The following is an 18,100-nucleotide window of genomic DNA, read 5'->3' on the forward strand; positions in this document are numbered from 1 at the left end:
AGATGAGTTGAATCTGCCTGTTTTGAAAGCCAGGACGAAAACGTTTGCAGGCGCCCTTACTTCCGTGTTGCTTCATACTTCCCTTACGCATGCGCCATTTCCTTGGCGCGGAGGCGGGGCTGACAATCCTGTTTTCGAAGCCCTCCAGTTCTTCGCTCGTTTAGAACACGAGACTCTAAGCTGATTGGAGGCAAGCTTGCTTTACGGCTCAAGGCCGCTTTTTACGGCATTTTCCGGCTTCCCATTCACTTCGCAGTGAAGATGGCGTCAGGCAGTGGGGTAGGTGTTGTGTGTGAGGAGGCTTGGAGTCGCGGGTAGAGGGTGGCTTCTCGGCGTTGAATATTCCACACCCAACTGGCTTCCCGACGCCTCTTCGCAACATAATGGCTCCAGTTCAAGAGCTCCCCAGTGAGGCTCTCGCGCAGGGTCTGTGGAATCGGGGAGGGCTCGGGTTGGGGTCCTGAGGTAACCTTAGCCTCCTGGTGGTGTCCGGAGAGGCTTCACTCTCTTCAGGTCCTGGGCCGCCTTGGCAGCGTGGACGCGGTTTCTTCAGTTTTTCCAGGAGTTGGACACGATTAGCGGCGAATCTTAAGCGCATTTTTCTTCCCCCAGACAAAAAACTTGGACTTTCGCCGAAAGTGGGACAAAGATGAATATGAGAAGCTCGCCGAGAAGAGGCTCACGGAAGAGAGAGAAAAGAAGGATGGTGGGTACTTGCTTAGTTAAGTGCTAACTGTGTTGTAGAGGCGATGCAGTGGTTGGAGAGTGAGTGGGTGGGGAGTTGAAATGCGCTGTCCTCCATACTTCTGTAATATCTGGCAGAGTATTCCCTCCCTAGTTCTCGATTTCTTCAGATATAAGGTGAAAGCGAGATGGATTGAAGTGCTTTTGAGGTGCTTTCCAGCTCTGTGATTTTCGGGTTCCTTGCTCTGCCTTTGCTTGGCTCATTTAGTACTTTCCTCCGGTACGGAGAAGAGATTGGAATCCTTAGTAGCGACAGGAGGAGGAGTATTTCGCTGCTGTGTGTTAACTACTATTGAAGAGCCTCTTTTTCTCTCAGCAGGAAACATGGTATTATTTAACCTAGCGTCTAGGACTGTTCTCTGTGCGATAGACAGTGTCAGGGAGTTGGTGCTCCTCTTCTAGAGATTCCACTATGTAGAAAAAAATATCTTCCTTTCTCATCTGTTTTCAAACCATACATTCTTCTGCCTTCTTCCACACCAGGTTACACACTCTAAACCTTTTAGTTTTTATGTAACTTGTATAATAGTGCTTGGCATGCAACAGATTATTTCCCAAATATTGGTCTCCCTTTTAAGAGTAGTCTTGCTGTTCTTTTAAAAGGTTGCTTTTTGTGCAGATTCACAACTCTTGCCTTCAGTTAATTAATGCATTTAAAAAATTGCTTTTAGATTCTTTGGCTTTAAAGTGGAGAAAAGATGTAGAGAGTTAAGAATTGCTTGTCATTTTTTTGTGTTGAGCTTCTCCTTAGCTGCTGCTACAAGTGACTGTTGTGTCCTTTGCTTCATGTTTCACAAAAGAAATGAAAGTAGACCTCTGGATTTTGGACTTTATGCATTTCTTTTCCTTTCTGGTTAAGGAACTCTAATAATGAAGGGACTTCCTTCCCCATTATATTTCAGGAAAACCAGTGCAGCCAGTTAAGCGAGAGCTTCTCCGGCATAGGGACTACAAGGTGGACCTGGAATCCAAACTCGGAAAGACAATTGTCATTACCAAGACTACCCCACAGTCTGAGATGGGAGGGTGAGTGGCTTTTCATCTTTCTCTGCAGCCAGGAAATGTTACGCTCAGTACCTGCCCCCAGAATAACAACCTTGTTTCCTGTAATTCCATCCATTTCCCTCCAGGGTCTCTAGTTAACATGTCTGTAAGAGGGGGTTACTCTGTAGGCTTCTTCATATTAGCACTATATCTACTTCTTAATATTTTAAAAGGGATTATTTGTTCTCCTTCCAAAGGAAGAAATGAAGGAAAGGACTACTCAGGAGATTTCTAGGGGAGAAATTAGGTGCAACTAAAATGGAGCCCAGAAAATGTTGACCATGAATAAAGGGAGTTGAGGTTCAAGACTGGCTACAGAAGTTGTAGTTATGTATTTTCTGGTTGTGCACCTTCCTCCTAGACCCTTACTTTTAGGAAGAAAGGTCTCACAAGAACTCTTCATCTTTTTGCCTAACACTACTACTCTGTCTAGGTGTGTTTTCCAGCAGGAGCATAACACAGATAACAATAAGTGACACTTCTCTGAGCTGCTTCTCTGAGTAAACTCACTGTTAACTTTCCTCTTTGTGTTAGTTATCTATTGCTATTTGTGTTAATACATTAACCCAGTATTAGCAGCATAAAACAAAGAATAGCTCACAATATCTCACATGGGTAAGTAATATGGAAAAGGCTTATCTAAGTAGTTCTGGCTCAGGGTCTCTCACAAAGCTGACATCAGGGTGTCTGCTGGGTCTGCATTCATCCGAGGTGTAAGTGGGGCTGGAGGATCTTTGTCCAAACTGTGTCACGTGACTGTGATTTGGAGGCCTCAGTTCTGTGCTGTATGGGCCACTCCATAGTGCTGCTCACAACAAAGCAAGTGGCTTCCCCAGAGTAGGTGATCTACATGAACAGACTAAGCAGAATGCATGTTTTTTTAAAAAAACCTAATCTTGGAAGTGACGTAGCATTACTTTTGATATAATTTATTGATCATATGGACTAACCCTGGTACAAATTGGGAAGGGCCTATATAGGGTAGGAATATAGGTGGCATCAATGTGGGGGCCATCTTGGAGGCTGGAAGCCACACTCTTCTAAGAGCAAAGGCTTTGTGGAAATGAGAAGTGTCTCCTCTAAAAAGAATTTTTACCTAAATATTATCAGTTTCTTGGCTGAAAACGATAAAATCTTTATAAGCAAATTTGAAGCTAGTGTTGTTTCTTTTTGTTTTCTAGGTACTACTGCAATGTCTGTGACTGTGTGGTGAAAGACTCCATTAACTTCTTGGATCACATTAATGGAAAGAAACGTAAGGCTTGGAGGTAGATTGTGATTGAGGCTGAGATTGAATTTTGGTGATGGGGTAAGGGAGAGGGTAGTTTCTATTGAGCCTCTTTTTTACGTCTAGGGCATTCTCTAGTTCCTTCAGCATAGGCCATTCTTTACTTTATTTAACGTTCCTGGAGTCCATGAGGTGAAAATATGTTTGAGGCTCTCGACAAGTCCAAAACATGGTTTTCTCCTGGGCCCAACTATTGGTGTGCATTTGCTCAGTAAGAGTAGTTGAAAGCTGCTTTATCTTGTTATTGGGGGCTGCTGCCAAGAAGTGTTTTTTAGTCCCAATATTTTTTACTGCATGTTTTATGAGTTTTTGGTTTTGTTTTTAATGTCAGGAAAAGACTTTTTGAGGGACTTAGGAAGTTTTAAGAACCTTACCTTTTTTTCTGTTGACCCTACCCAGATCAGCGAAACCTGGGTATGTCTATGCGTGTGGAACGTTCCACCTTGGATCAAGTGAAGAAACGTTTTGAAGTAAACAAGAAGAAGATGGAAGAGAAGCAGAAGGATTATGATTTTGAGGAACGGATGAAAGAACTCAGAGAAGAGGTAGGCTCTACTATCCTTCTCTCCCTTCTCCTTCAGCTTTAAATTTTATGTTATGAATCATGAGTAGGCTCTTTTCCTCATTCCACTCCCACTCCCAGAGGAGAATTGTGTCTCCTGAACTCCTATACAGTAAGGGAAACATTTATTGCCCTTGTTTGGGACTCTCATAATCTAAAGGAAATGGCTCTAAACCTGTCCTTTTTTTCTAAACTTTCTGGGCCATACTTTTTTTTTTCCTTTTTACTACCCGAGTTATTAATTAAGTGCACCTAGTCTCCATTCGGAGAAGGCAGTGGCAACCCACTCCATTATTCTTGCCTGGAAAATCCCATGGGTGGAGGAGCCTGATAGGCTGCAGTCCATGGGATCGCTAAGGGTCGGACACAACTAAGCAACTTCACTTTCACACTTCACTTTCATGCATTGGAGAAGGACAAGGCAACCCACTCCAGTGTTCTTGCCTGGAGAATCCCAGGGACAGAGGAGCCTGGTGGGCTGCCGTCTATGGGGTCGCACAGAGTCGGACACGACTGAAGCGACTTAGCAGCAGCAGCAGCAGCAGTCTCCATTAGGCCTGTGGAACCAGGCTGACTGGGTCAGAATTCTGTTTCCTCCACTTCCTGGCTGTGAATCTTGGACAAGCTATATAACCTCTCTGTACCTCTGTTTCCTCATATTAGAGATCTTAGTATGTAATATACATGAAGCACTTAGACCATCTCCTGGCTTATACTGTATGCCCTGTGGCTTTTCTCCTATCACCTTGTTGTGAGCTAGAGATGAACTAGGATGTAGGATTAAGAAATGCTTTCCACAGGCTGAAACTTCTCTTTCCTGTCCCTTAGAATCTTTACTGTGGCTTTTCCTCTGCTCTTGAAATTTTACTTGTCTATATTTTTCTTCTAAAGATGGGAAGGACACTCACCTTTCTGTTTCAGCAAGATTTGCTCAGGAGTCTGAACTGATTCTGAGTGATTTCCCCTCTAGGAGGAAAAGGCCAAAGCCTACAAGAAAGAGAAGCAGAAGGAGAAGAAAAGGAGGGCGGAGGAGGACTTGACATTTGAGGAGGATGATGAAATGGCAGCTGTGATGGGCTTTTCTGGCTTTGGTTCCACCAAGAAGAGTTACTGAGGCTTTCTATGCTTGGCTTTTTGCTGGGCCTAACTGTGTGTGTGTGGGCGTCATTTTGGGGGAGGTACTGGGGAAAGTTGGTAAGAGTGGCAATGGGGAGGGCTAGAGGGTGGGTGTTTCTGGTTTTCCTCTGCCTTGGGAGAGAGCACAGAATGCAAAGGAACATGCTGTGGCATATTCCGTCAGCCTCAGTACATCACTGGAGACACAGGACCTCTGACCATCTGATTTCCCAATAAAGAAAAACCCCTCTTCTGAGGCTGCTTTCCCGAAACTCCCTTGAATCTTTCCCTCTTCATCTGTCCATCTCTTATCTGAGCATCCTACATTTATCCTGTGTTCTGCCTTTGTTTTAATTTTGACTCAGCCTACAGCAGAAGGGTTCTCTGGGTCCCCAGTTTCCAGTTGACAGTATATCCTTGACTCCCCCTTCCCGTCCCCCAACCTCTCTCCATCTCCCTTGTGGTTCTCTGGCCACCTGTGCATGCATGTGTACTTCTGCCTGGATCTGTGGTATGTGCGGGTGCGTGTGCATGAATCTGTCACATAGAGGGAGCCTGAGCTAGAGCCTCAAGAGCATCGCTGCCTTGGGGCCTGGTGTTCTCAGCTTCTTCAGAGCATGTAACAGGAAATTAAATGGGATGAGTGGTGTGGTTTTCGTTTGGTGAGTTTTTAAACTTTTGTTCTTCATATGTAAAATCTGTTCAGCTTTTCCTATTTGTTTCATTTTATTGAAGATTACCCTGTTTTTGTCTTTCTTGTAAGCAGGCTCTTGGAAGAACCTGTTTGATGCAAAAAAGAAAAAGGAAAAAACCTCATATGGGAGCCCTTGGGTCTCAGAGGCTGTTCAACATGTATAATAAATGACATTGACTGGGCCTATTTCACATTTGGTGGGAACATTCCATATTCTTCCCTGTGTATTGTTTTTTTTTTTCTTCCCCACACTTTTTCTTCTCCCTGTATTTGAGCCCTGTCACTTTTTTTCTAGATTTCCTTCAAGACGAGTTATAATTCCCTCTGATGGGATCTGTGCCTGGAGGAGTCTAAAAAACTTTTCCTATTTTTTAGCCTCCTTTGATCTGCTGGTTTTGGAACAGCAGAGCTCAGGGTTGAAAACTTAGTGTTTTCTTAACTATCTGCAGTTAGGCTAGGCACAGGGTTCTCAGTTTTGCACTGTTGACATTTTGGCCTGGATAATTCTTTGTTGTGGGGGCACCCTTGTGCATTGTAGGATATTTAGAGTATCTTTAGCATCTACTCACTAGTTGCCAATAGCACCTTCTCCAAGTTGTGACAGTTAAAGATGTCTGTGTCCCCTGGAGGTTGGGATGGAGGGACAGAATTCCTTCCGCTAGCCCCACTGAGAACCATTAAGAAGCTGCCTTGCCTAGTTTGGTCTAACTTGAGAATTAGATGGCACAGACTGGTTAAAGTAAAAACAAGTTTGGTATTCTCTGGATCAGTTACTATGCCAGGTCCCAGGGATGCAGAGCGGGGGCAGGGGGAAATCAGTTCCTTAAAGTAAAAAAACACAAATGGTAATTACATGAGTTTTAAGCAAGTGAATTCTATAGCAACGTTAGTTGGTTCTGTACCTTGAAAAGTGGGCTCTATTTTGGTTAACAAGGCTGCTACCATATGGGTTGTTGACATTTTCTGCCTCATCTAGCTCTTCTGACACCTTTATGTAGCATCTGAACCACTTGTGGGTCCCTCAGAGTACTATATACTCTTCCCTTTGGACTTCTGTGCAAAATTTCCTTACTGTCAGACATATCTTTTACCTAATTTTATTTCTGATGCTGAATCTTGCCACTGGAAACACTGAGAGCATCATTACTGGTTCAAAATTTCTCCTACAGTATTTGTTGTAGGCATATTAGTTGGTGCTTTCCTTGGCAGGATTCTGTGTTCTACAGGTCCTCTGGTAAGAATCTGCCTTTGTCCCCTGGGTCCTTTTGTTCCCCCTTTCAAGACAGACTGGAGAATTTGTCAACGTGCTGAGTTCCTTCAGTGCTTCAGTATTCTTCAGGCAGCTAATTCAGCTTGACTTCAAGTGATTTCCCTCCCGTTTTGATACTGGTGGAATCTGACTTCTGGTTACCTCTACTGAAAAGCAATTTTGAAGTCCATTTTCTCTACGTTCCCTTGGGACTGGCAAGTGGTTTGAGTTTCCAAGGGATCTGTCTAGCTCATGGGTGTTAAGAGGGATTCAAGCTGGTGAATTAAAAGTGGGGGAGGAAGGAGATGGGATGGAAATTTAGGAGTTTAGAGCAATCCTAGAAGAATTTCTCAGAAGAGAAACTTTCTTGATGTTTGTGGTCTTTCTAAAAATCCAAGGAAATTTTGCATTCTGATTGAAGAGTTTGTCACTGGCCGACGTGAGTTCATTCATTCAGTGAGTTCTGAGATGCTGAACTTGTTCTAGGTCCTGGTAGTATCTTCTGGGACAAGGTATCAAGGCCCCAGCTATCATGGAATGTACATTCTTCTGGTGGAATTGCCAATTAAAGTATTTAGGGAACGAAAGATCTGTATGGCTTCTGATGATTCTTTGGCTTCTGGCACCCCCAGGGCCTCTCAAATCTCTCCCATAACTTCCAAAAATTTAAATATGAAGAGTCTTTAATCCAGCAATTCTACTTGTATAAGTATCTGTCCTAAAAACAGACTTGCTTATGTATATATACACATACAAGGATATTTAGTGTAGCTATAACAGTGAAACATTTTAAGTAAAAATAGTACATTTATACTCAAGTAAAATTCAGCCATTACAGTATGTATGAATTAGATCTATATACATACTGACAAGCTCTCCAAGACATGTTAACAAACAAAACAATACCCAACCAACTAATCCCCAATAAGCCTACCTGCGCCCATCTCTCCCACCAGTCAAGACTATAGTGTGTATAGAACTGAAGGGATGCACACTGAAATCGTAAACATGGTTAACTGGAGAAAAGTAGGAATTGTGGCTGTTTACAGTATACACAAAAGGAATAGGGTATTCATATGCATTTCTAATAATTTTGTGAAACAGTAACAAGTAATACTACATAATACCTGGGAATTGTGTAACAGTTCTGGGATAACAGTTCTGTGTAACAGGCTGGGATAGGCGCCCTAGGGTTTACCTGGTTAGCTGCAAATTTCCAAGATAAGGTCCGAATAACAAATCTGACTCAGGGCACTCTGAAAGTTAAGTTCACTTAGTGGCCGGGGGCGGGGGGGGGGGGGGGGCCGGGGGGGGGGGGGGGGGGGGGGGGGGTGTTGTCGAGGGAGCAAGAGGCTGGAGGAGACCTCCAGAGACTGGTTGACCAGGTGACTGCCGAGTAATAGAAGGGAAAGGGCCCGGAAGCAACTGCGGAAGAGCTTACTAGGAGATAGGAGAGGGCAGACTTGGGCCCTTCTCACTGTTGTGTGTCCACAGGTGCGCACTCCAAGTATCTGGACTGGGGATAGGGGAGCAAATGGGTTTACTAAGGTCTCCAAGTTAGCCTAGATCACGTATACTCTGATTGGTTTAGTATGACGCAACTCTTGCTCAGCAGTCAAGAGGACATAATACAGTCAGCTTTCCCGGGCTGGCCGTAGCTCAGCGGTTCCTTCGACTACAATGTGACTAAATTACTCTCTCTGAGGGTAGTTCGAGACCCGCGGGCGCTCTCCAGTCCTTTTGCCGCAGTCCCACCTTCGTTTTCCCAGTGATCCCGCTCGGAAACAGCGTTTTGAGATTCCTACCCCGCCGGGAGTGCCAAAGTGACTACCTTTCCCAGTGGTTGTTTAGCCTCCGGTTCGACTAGGAACCGGGGATCCTTGGAGAAATGCCTGGTTCTAGAACTGGGGCAGGAAATAACAGAGGTGAACCTAGCGCATCTTGGATTCACCTAGTATTTCTCGGAAGTAAGGAAGTGCTAACCTCCCCCCCCCACCCCCCCACCCCCCAAAAAAAACCTTTGAAAACTACGTTTGATGTTAAGTAACATTTGCGTTTTCGTTTCAGTAGTTATCCGTTATACTTCTGTCTTTTCTAAGTCCTCAAATAACTTTTCCATAGGTGGCTGTATGATTTACTTTGTCAGCTATATCTTGACTCCCTCATTACTTATATGTGCTGTGCTAAGTCATTTCAGTTGTGTCTGACTCTGCGACCCCATGGACTCCCCAGGCTCCTCTGTCCATGGAATTCTCCAGGCAATAATACTGGAGTGGATTGCCGTTTCCTCTTCCAGGGGATCTTCCCGACCGAAGGATGGAACCTACCTCTCCTGTGGCTCCTGCAATGCAGGCGAATTCTTTACCGCTGAGGCAACCCATTACTTATATAAAGATCAATTATTTTATCCTTTTTTCCCCTTGCTCTCCTCCCAAATTGAGACATATTGTTTTCAGAAAACAATTTGCATACTCTTTCCCATCCTTGTTACCCCCTTTATTTTACTTGCAGATCTACAACTAATTAGTATATTTAACACTAACCATCATGATGCTTTCCGAATTTTCCTGTTCTTGGTTGGATGAAACTAATTTTCTAGTAAATTCCTCAAAAGAGGCTCCTGAGTACAGTATTCTGAGTTCTTGCATATTTAATACTGATTTTCTATAGCCTTAGTATATAAAGGACATATTGGCTGGATATAAAATCTTGGGTCTCGATTCTTTTCTGAAGGGTGTTTAAAAACTTATTTGCTGCCTTTCTTGTGTGCTGTTGTGAAACCTGTTACCAACCTGATTTTTTTCCTTCCTAAGTAATTTGGTCGTTTTGCTTGAAGCCCAGAAGATTTTTTTTTCTTCAAATCTAATTGATTTTTCTAGGATACCTCAGTTCTATTTTTAAATTATTTGAGAAAATTCCATACTGTTTCTATAGTGGCTGCACCAACTTATATTCCCACCAATAGTGTATGAGGATTCTCTTTTTTCCACATTCTTGCCAACAGTTTTCATTTATTGTCTTTTTGATGATAGCCATTCTGACAGGTGTGAGGTGATATTTCTTTGTGGTTTTGTTTTACATTTCGCTGATGATTAGTGATATTGAGCATTATTCTATGCAACCTGGAAGCTAGGTCAGTTTTCTTTGTTTTTTAATATTGTTGTAAAATACACAGAAAAAATTTACCATCTTAACCATTTTTAAGAGTACAATGGATGGATTTAACTCAATGGAATTAACTATGTTTATATTCTTATGCAACCATCACCACTGTCCATCTCCAGAACTTTCTTCATCTTGCAAAACTGAAACCATATCTATTAACTCTCCACCCCCACCTTGCCCCTAGCTTCTGGCAACCACCATTCTACTTCCTGTTGCTATGAATTTGACTACTTTAGGAAACTCATATAAATGAAATTCTCAGTATTTGTCTTTCTGTGACTGGCTTATTTCATTTAGTATAATGTATTGTGGCATGTGATAGGATTTCCTGGATATATACCCAGAAGTGGAATTGTTGGATTATATGGTAATTTTGGACTTTCCTGGTGGCTCAGACGGTAAAGCGTCTGCCTACAATCCCTGGGTCAGGAAGATCCCCTGGAGAAGAAAATGGCAGCCCACTCCAGTATTCTTGCATAGAAAATCCCATGGATGGAGGAACCTGGTAGGCTACATATGGGGTCACAAAGAGTTGGACACAACTGAACGACTTCACTTTCATTGTAATTTTATTTTTAGTTTCTGAGGAGTCTCCATACTGTTTTCCATGGCAGCTGTACAATTTTACATTCCTATCAATAGTACACAAGGATTTCAATCTCTCCATATCATTGACATTTGTTATTCTGTTTTTTAATAGTATTCATCTTAATGGGTATGCGATGATTCCTTTCTATTCTCCTATGTTATTTTTCTAGTAGGTCTGCATCCATATATTGTTAGTATTTTTATTTAGTTCAGTTCAGTCGCTCGATCATGTCTGACTCTTTGTGACCCCATGGACTGCAGCACGGCAGGCCTCCCTGTCTATCACCAACTCCAGGAATTTACTCAAACTCATGTCCATTGAGTCAGTGATGCCATCCAACCATCTCATCCTCTGTCATCCCCTTCTCCTCCTGCCTTCAATCTTCCCCAGCATCAAGGTCTTTTCAAATGAGTCAACTCTTCGCATGAGGTGGCCAAAGTATTGGAGTTTCAGCTTCAACATCATTCAGGACTGATCTTTAGGATAGACTGGTTGGATCTCCTTGCAGTCCAAGGGACTCTCAAGAGTCTTCTCCAACACCACAGTTCAAAAGCATCAGTTCTTTGGCGCTCACCTTTCTTTATGGTCCAACTCTCACATCCATACATGACTGCTGGAAAACCATAGCCTTGACTAGACGGACCTTTGTCGGCAAAGTAATGTCTCTGCTTTTTAATATGCTGTCTAGGTTGGTCATAACTTTCCTTCCAAGGGGTAAGCGTCTTTTAATTTCATGGCTGCAGTCACCATCTGCAGTGATTTTGGAGCCCCTCCCCCCAAATAAAGTCTCTCACTGTTTCCCCATCTATTTGCGATGAAGTGATGGGACCAGATGCCATGATCTTAGTTTTCTGAATGTTGAGCTTTAAGCCAACTTTTTCACTCTCCTCTTTCACTTTCATCAAGAGGCTTTTTAGTTCCTCTTCACTTTCTGTCATAAGGGTGGTGTCATCTGCATATCTGAGGTTATTGATATTTCTCCTGGCAGTCTTGATTCCAGCTTGTGCTTCATCCAGCCCAGCATTTCACATGATGTACTCTGCATATAAGTTAAATAAGCAGGGTGACAATATACCACCTTGATGTACTCCTTTTCCTATTTGGAACCAATCTGTTGTTCCATGTCCAGTTCTAACTGTTGCTTCCTGACCTGCCTACAGATTTCTCAAGAGGCGGGTCAGGTGGTCTGGTATTCCCATTTTTTTCAGAAATTTCCATGGTTTATTGTGATCCACACAGTCAAAGGCTTTGGCATAGTCAATAAAGCAGAAATAGATGTTTTTATTAGGATTATATTAATTTATCTAATAATTTGGAGACAATTGAGATCTCTATGATGTTAGGTCAAAAGAACTTACTCTAAGAACAAGGAATATTTTTTACTTGCTCAAACCCACTTTTGTGTTTTTTAGAAGTACATCAAAGTTTTCTATACATGAAATTTTGTACATTTTTTGATAAGTTTGCTTTTAATAATTTATACTTTTTGTTTATAAATAGGACCTTATATTCCATGCTGCTGCTGCTGCTGCTAAGTCGCTTCAGTCGTGTCCAACTCTGTGCGACCCCATAGATGGCAGCCCACCAGGCTCTGCCGTCCCTGGGATCCTCCAGGCAAGAACCCTGGAGTGGGTTGCCATTTCCTTCTCCAATGCATGAAAGTGAAAACTGAAAGTGAAGTCACTGAGTCCTATCCAACTCTCAGCGACTCCATGGACTGCAGCCCACTAGGCTCCTCCGTCCATGGGATTTTCCAGGCAAGAGTGCTGGAGTGGGGTGCCATTGCCTTCAGTTTCTAATTTGTTATTGTTTATGTATAGGCAGGTTGTTGATTTTTTAATGTAAATTTTATGTCCTAACACCTTGCTGAATTGTTCTATACTTTTCCAGTTTTGTATACCTCATTTGTTTTTCATTCTCTGATTGCTTTGGATAATTACTCCAATGCAGTGTTAAATAGTAGTAGAAATAAAAAGCATCCTGGTTTCTTGTTCAAGATGGCAAAGTAGAAGGATGTACACTCATCTCCTCCTGAAAAAGCACCAAAATTGCAACTAGCTCTTGAACAACCATATACAGGAGGACACTGGAACCCACCAAAAAAAAAAAAAATACCCCATGTTCAATGACAAAGAAAAAGCTGCAGCAAGACAGTAGGAGGGGCATAATCAGGATAAAATCAAATCCCATACAACCCCACCTCCAGGCTGGGCAACCCGCAAATTGAAGAACAATAATACCAAAGTGTTGTGAAGGTTCTGAGCCCCTTGTCAGGCTTTTCAGCCTGGGGATTCAACAAAAGAACTGGGAATCCCCAAGGAATCTGACCTTGAAGCCCAGCAGGATTTGATTATAGGACTTTCATGAGACTGGGGGAAGTAGAGACTCCACTTTTGAGGAGCACAAACAAAATCTTGCATGCATCAGTGCCCAGAGGAAAGGAGCATTGACCCCACAGGAGACTGAACCAAAACTACCTGCTAGTGCTGGAGGGTCTCCCTGTGGAGGCGTGTGTTGTCAGGGGCTCACCGCAGGGATAGAAGCACTAACAGCAACAGTCCTGGAAGGTCTCCCTTGGTGAAAGTCCTCTTGGAGGTTGCCATTAACCCTATCATAGAGCTGTAGGAGGCTCCAGGATTGGGTTGCCTCAGGCCAAATAACTAACAGGGAGGGAGCACAACTCCACCCATCAGCAGATAATTGGATTAAAGCTTTACTGAGCAAGACCTAGTCCTTCCCACCCTGTCTCTCACATCAGGAAGTTTACAGAAGCCCCTTAGCCTCATCTAAGGACTTCCCTGGTGGCTCAGAGAGTTAAGCAGTTAAGCCTCTGCCCACAACATGGGAGACCCGGGTTCAATCCCTGAGTCGGGAAGATCTCCTGGAGAAGGAAATGGCAACCCACTCCAGTACTCTTGCCTGGAAAATCCCATGGGCAGTGAAGCCTGGCAGGCTACAGTCCATGGGGTCACAAAGAGTCAGACTCGACTGAGTGACTTCACTTTCACTTTCTTAGCCTCATCCACCAGAGGGCAGACAGAAGAAGCAAGTAGAACCACAATCCCACAGTTTGATTAGAACAAAAATCACATTACAGAAAGTTAATCAGGATGAAAGAGTTATATCCCAGATGAAGGGACAATATAAAACCCCAGAAAAACAAATGAAATGGAGATAGGCAATGTTTCAGAAAAAGAATCCAGAATAATGATAATGAAGATGATCCAGGATCTTGGAAACAGAATGGAGAAGACGCAAATATTTACCGAAGAACTAAACAGCAAACAAACAGATGAATTATACTAGAAGGAATCAATAGCAAAACAACTGAGGCAGAAAAACATAAGTGATCTGGAGGACAGAATGGTAGAAATCACTGCTACAGAATAGAATATAGAGAAAGGAATGGAAAAAAAAAAAATGAAGACAGCCTAAGAGACCTCTGGGGCAACATTAAGTGTATCAATATTTGCATTATATAGGAGTCCTATAATGGAGAAGGCAATGGCACCCCACTCCAGTACTCTTGCCTGGAAAATCCCATGGATGGAGGAGCCTGGTGGGCTGCAGTCCATGGGGTCGCTAAGAGTCGGACACGACTAAGCGACTTCACTTCACTTTTCACTTTCACGCACTGGAGAAGGAAATGGCAACCCACTCCAGTGTTCTTGCCTGGAGAATCCCAGGGACGGGGGAGCCTGGTGGGCTGCCATCTGTGGGGTCGCATAGAGTCGGACACGACTGAAGCGACTTAGCAGCAGCAGTAGCAGCAGGAGCCCTAAAAAGAGAAGAGAGAGAGGCCCTGAGAAAATATTTGAAGCGATAATAGCTGAAAATTTCCCTAACATGGGCAACGAAATACTCAACCAAGTCCAGGAAGCAGAGTCCCAGGTAGGATAACCCGAGGTGGAACACACCAAGACACAGAGTAATCATACTGACAAAAATGAAAGAGAAAGATAAAATATTAAAAGCAACTAGGGAAAAACAACAAATAACATACAAGAGAATTCCCATCAGTTATCAGCTGATTTCTTAACAGAAACTCCACAAGCCAGAAGGGAATGACATGATACATTTGAAGTGATGAAAGGAAAGAACACACAACCAAGAATACTCTACCCAGCAAGACTCTCATTCAGATTTGATGGAGAAATCAAAAGCTTTCCAGACAAGCAAAGCTTAGAGAATTCAGCACCACCAAACCAGTTTTATAACAAATGCTAAAGGCACTTCTTTATGCAGGAAACACAAGACCTATAGAAAATAAACCCAAAACAATTAAGAAAATGGTAATAGGATCGTACACATTAATAACTACCTTAAAGGTAGGTGGATTAAATGCATCAACCAAAAGACATAGACTGGCTTGGTGGATGGAAAACATGTACATGTATGCACCTCCACTTAACCCCATCACTCTGCTTGAGCCCCCAAATTCTATGTAATTATTTTATATTGTTAAGTTAATCATGTTCCCATTATAGCTTGCAATTGTATTTATCTTTTATTTTTTGTCTGACTATTGATTGTGAAAGCTGATAAACATCTTTACTATTGTGAAAAAAAAGCAAAGCAAGTGGATAGTGAAAATTACCTGTAATCTCACTCCTAGATACATATTTTTTGGCAAAATTAGGATTGTACTGTTTACACAGTTTTGTATCTTGCTTTTCTACTTGTCAATGTATCATGACTATTTAACCTACTAAATAGCCTCCAAAATACATTGTCCATACCTATGAAATGTTCCAAAGATAGTACATGTTACTATTTAATTGACCATTGCCCTAATATTGTTCATTTAGCACTCTGCCAATTTTTTTTTATTATATAACTAACCTTCTCTAGAGTTGCTTTTACAGAACATTAATTAGATTAAACCTTCACTTTAATTTCCTTGACTGCAACAAGACAAAGTACACAATATACTTATAAGACTATTCACTTCAAGATAAAAATCATACTTTTCTTCTTCTGATGGTTAAAGTTTTGAAGTTATTCATGTTTTTCTCTGCATCTTTATTTGGTTTACTTGATATCTTACAGAGATAACATACAGACTTTTCTCTCCAGATGTATCTCCCCAACCTGGAAGCCTGAACTTAACCAGCATTCTTTTGGTTCCTTAGCAGTTATCTGCTGTTGCTCAGGCTCTTATCACTTCTTGCCTGAACCATTGCAATAGCTTACAAGCACTTATTTATTCTTAGGATTAACAAAATGATCTTTCTGAAACAAAATTTTTATAATCAGATTTACAAAATCATCTTTGTCTATTATATATACATATAATGGAAAAACAACAAAGTCCTACTGTATAGCATAGGGAGCTATATTCAGTATCCTATGATAAACATAATGGAAAATAATACAAAAAAGAATGCACATATAGATGTATGACTGAATCACTTCACTGTGTGACAGAAACTAACACAACACTGTAAATCAACTCTACCTCAATAAAATAAATTTTAAAAAGAATCCTTATCTTGTTCCAGGCATTTATAAGAATTCCTCCACTGTTTCCCCTTTAAGATGCATCTTTAACATGATTTTATATATATATATAAATATGTTTATTATATTTTATAATATAATACATATAATGTAGTATATACACATATAATCAGTATAGTGATATTACTATCATTTTCTATCTTAATTATTTAAAAAATCTGGAATGTGTGTTAAGTATTATTGAAGGGCACTTAACACATATGGAAATAATTATTACCTTTTTTCTTAGATCTATTGATTTGGCGAATACTAAATGTAATTCCTAGTATTTCATTCTTATATATCTGGGATAAATTCTATTGGGTCATACTTCTTTCTTTCTTTAAGAGAGTATAATTATAGCATCTTGTAGCATCTGATTTGCTAATATTTTGTTGAAGTTTTTACATCTATGCTATGAGAAAAATGACCTGTAGTTTGCCTTTCTTATATCATTGTCTGTGGTGTTAGGGTAATACTGGCCTTATAAAATGTTCTTTCTGCTTCTGTTTTCTGGAAGACATTGCACAGAATTGGTATCATTTCCTTTTTAAATGTTTGATAGAATTGGAAACCGTTGAGACTGGTGCTTTCTATTTTGGAAGATTATTAGTTATTGATTCAGTTTCTTTAATAGATATATATTTAACTCCTTGTGTGAGTTTTGGCAGATTGTATTTTTCAAAAGATTAGACTATTTCATCTGGGTTTTCGAATTTGTGTGTATAACACTGTTCTTTTGTTGTTGTTCAGTCACTCAGGCATGTCTGACTCTTTTCGACCTCATGGACTGCAGCATGCCAGGCTTCCCTGTCCTTCACCATCTCCTGGAGTTTGCTCAAACTCATGTCCATTGTGATGCCATCCAACCATCTGATTCTCTGTTGCCACCTTCTCCTCTTGCCTTCAATCTTTCCCAGCATCAGGGTCTTTTCCAGTGAGTCAGCTCTTTGCATCAGGTGACCGAAGTACTGGAGCTTCAGCTTCAGCATCAGTCCTTCCAATGAATATTCAGGATTGATTTCCTTTAGGATTGACTGGTTTGATCTCCTTGTGGTCCAAGGGACTCTTAAGAGTCTTTTCCAGCACCACAATTCAAAAGCATCAATTCTTCAGCACTCAGCCTTCTTCATGGTGCAACTCTCACATCCATACATGACTACTGAAAAAACCATAGCTTTGACTATATGGACCTTTGTCAGCAAAGTGATGTCTCAGCTTTTTATTATGCTATCTAAGTTTGTCATAGCTTTTCTTCCAAGAAGCAAGCATCTTTTTAATTTCATGGCTGCAGTCACCATCCAAAGTGATTTTGGAGCCCAAGAAAATAAAGTCTCTCACTGTTACCATTGTTTCCCCATCTATTTGCCATGAAGTGATGGGATCAGATGCTATGATCTTCATTTTTTGAATGTTGAGTTTTAAGCCAGTTTTTTCACTCTCCTCTTTCACCTTCATCAAGAGGCTCTTTAGTTCCTCTTTGTTTTTTGCCATAAGGGTGGTGTCATCTGCATATCTGAGGTTATTGATATTTCTCCTGGCAATCTTGATTCCAGCTTGAGCTTCATCTAGCCCAGCATTTCACATGATGTAGTCTGCATATAAGTTAAATAAGCAGGGTGACAATATACAGCATTGACAGCATTGTTCTTACCATTGTTTTATTATTCTTTTAATGTCTGAGGGATCAATAATTATAATGCTTCTTTCAGCGGACTTTGTGATTTGTAACTTCTGTCTTTTTTTTCTTGGTTAGCTTGGCAAGAGGTTTATCAATTTATATTTTTAAACAACCAGATTTTAGTTTCATTGAATTTGCCTATTGTTTTCCTGTTTCCAATTTCATTGACTTCTACTCAAATTTTAAGTATATCTCCTCTAATTGTATTTAAAGATTTCTTCTGCTTACTTTGGATTTAATTTGCTCTTTTTCTATTTCATAAGATGGAAGCTTAATTACTGATTCTAGATCTTTCTTTCGGAGAAGGCGTTGGCACCCCACTCCAGTACTCTTGCCTGGAAAATTCCATGGACGGAGGAGCCTGGTAGGCTGCAGTCCATGGGGTTGCCAAGAGTCGGACACAGCTGAGTGACTTCACTTTCACTTTTCACTTTCATGCATTGGGGAAGGAAACGGCAACCCACTCCAG

The 18,100-nt window shown here is 41.4% G+C and overlaps 2 protein-coding genes across 2 annotated transcripts in view; both read left to right on the forward strand.

Moving 5' to 3' along the window:
* Positions 1–247: 247 nt before the first annotated feature.
* Positions 248–7,284, forward strand: ZMAT2 (zinc finger matrin-type 2). Its single transcript, XM_004008880.6, has 6 exons — positions 248–279; positions 613–706; positions 1,647–1,770; positions 2,970–3,043; positions 3,476–3,621; positions 4,609–7,284. Exons 1-6 carry the CDS (start codon positions 262–264, stop codon positions 4,750–4,752), a joined length of 600 nt encoding a protein of 199 aa, XP_004008929.1. The 5' UTR covers positions 248–261; the 3' UTR covers positions 4,753–7,284.
* A 7,013-nt stretch (positions 7,285–14,297) lies between these two features.
* The window catches only part of LOC101122108 (protocadherin alpha-1), a 36,351-nt gene continuing 32,548 nt past the window's right edge, over positions 14,298–18,100 (forward strand). Inside the window, 1 exon segment of the mRNA XM_042250823.1 lies at positions 14,298–14,342. Within this exon segment, the coding sequence (XP_042106757.1) occupies positions 14,298–14,342 (45 nt within the window).

This window comes from Ovis aries, chromosome 5 (assembly GCF_016772045.2).
Source record: "Ovis aries strain OAR_USU_Benz2616 breed Rambouillet chromosome 5, ARS-UI_Ramb_v3.0, whole genome shotgun sequence".
Lineage (NCBI taxonomy): Eukaryota > Metazoa > Chordata > Mammalia > Artiodactyla > Bovidae > Ovis > Ovis aries.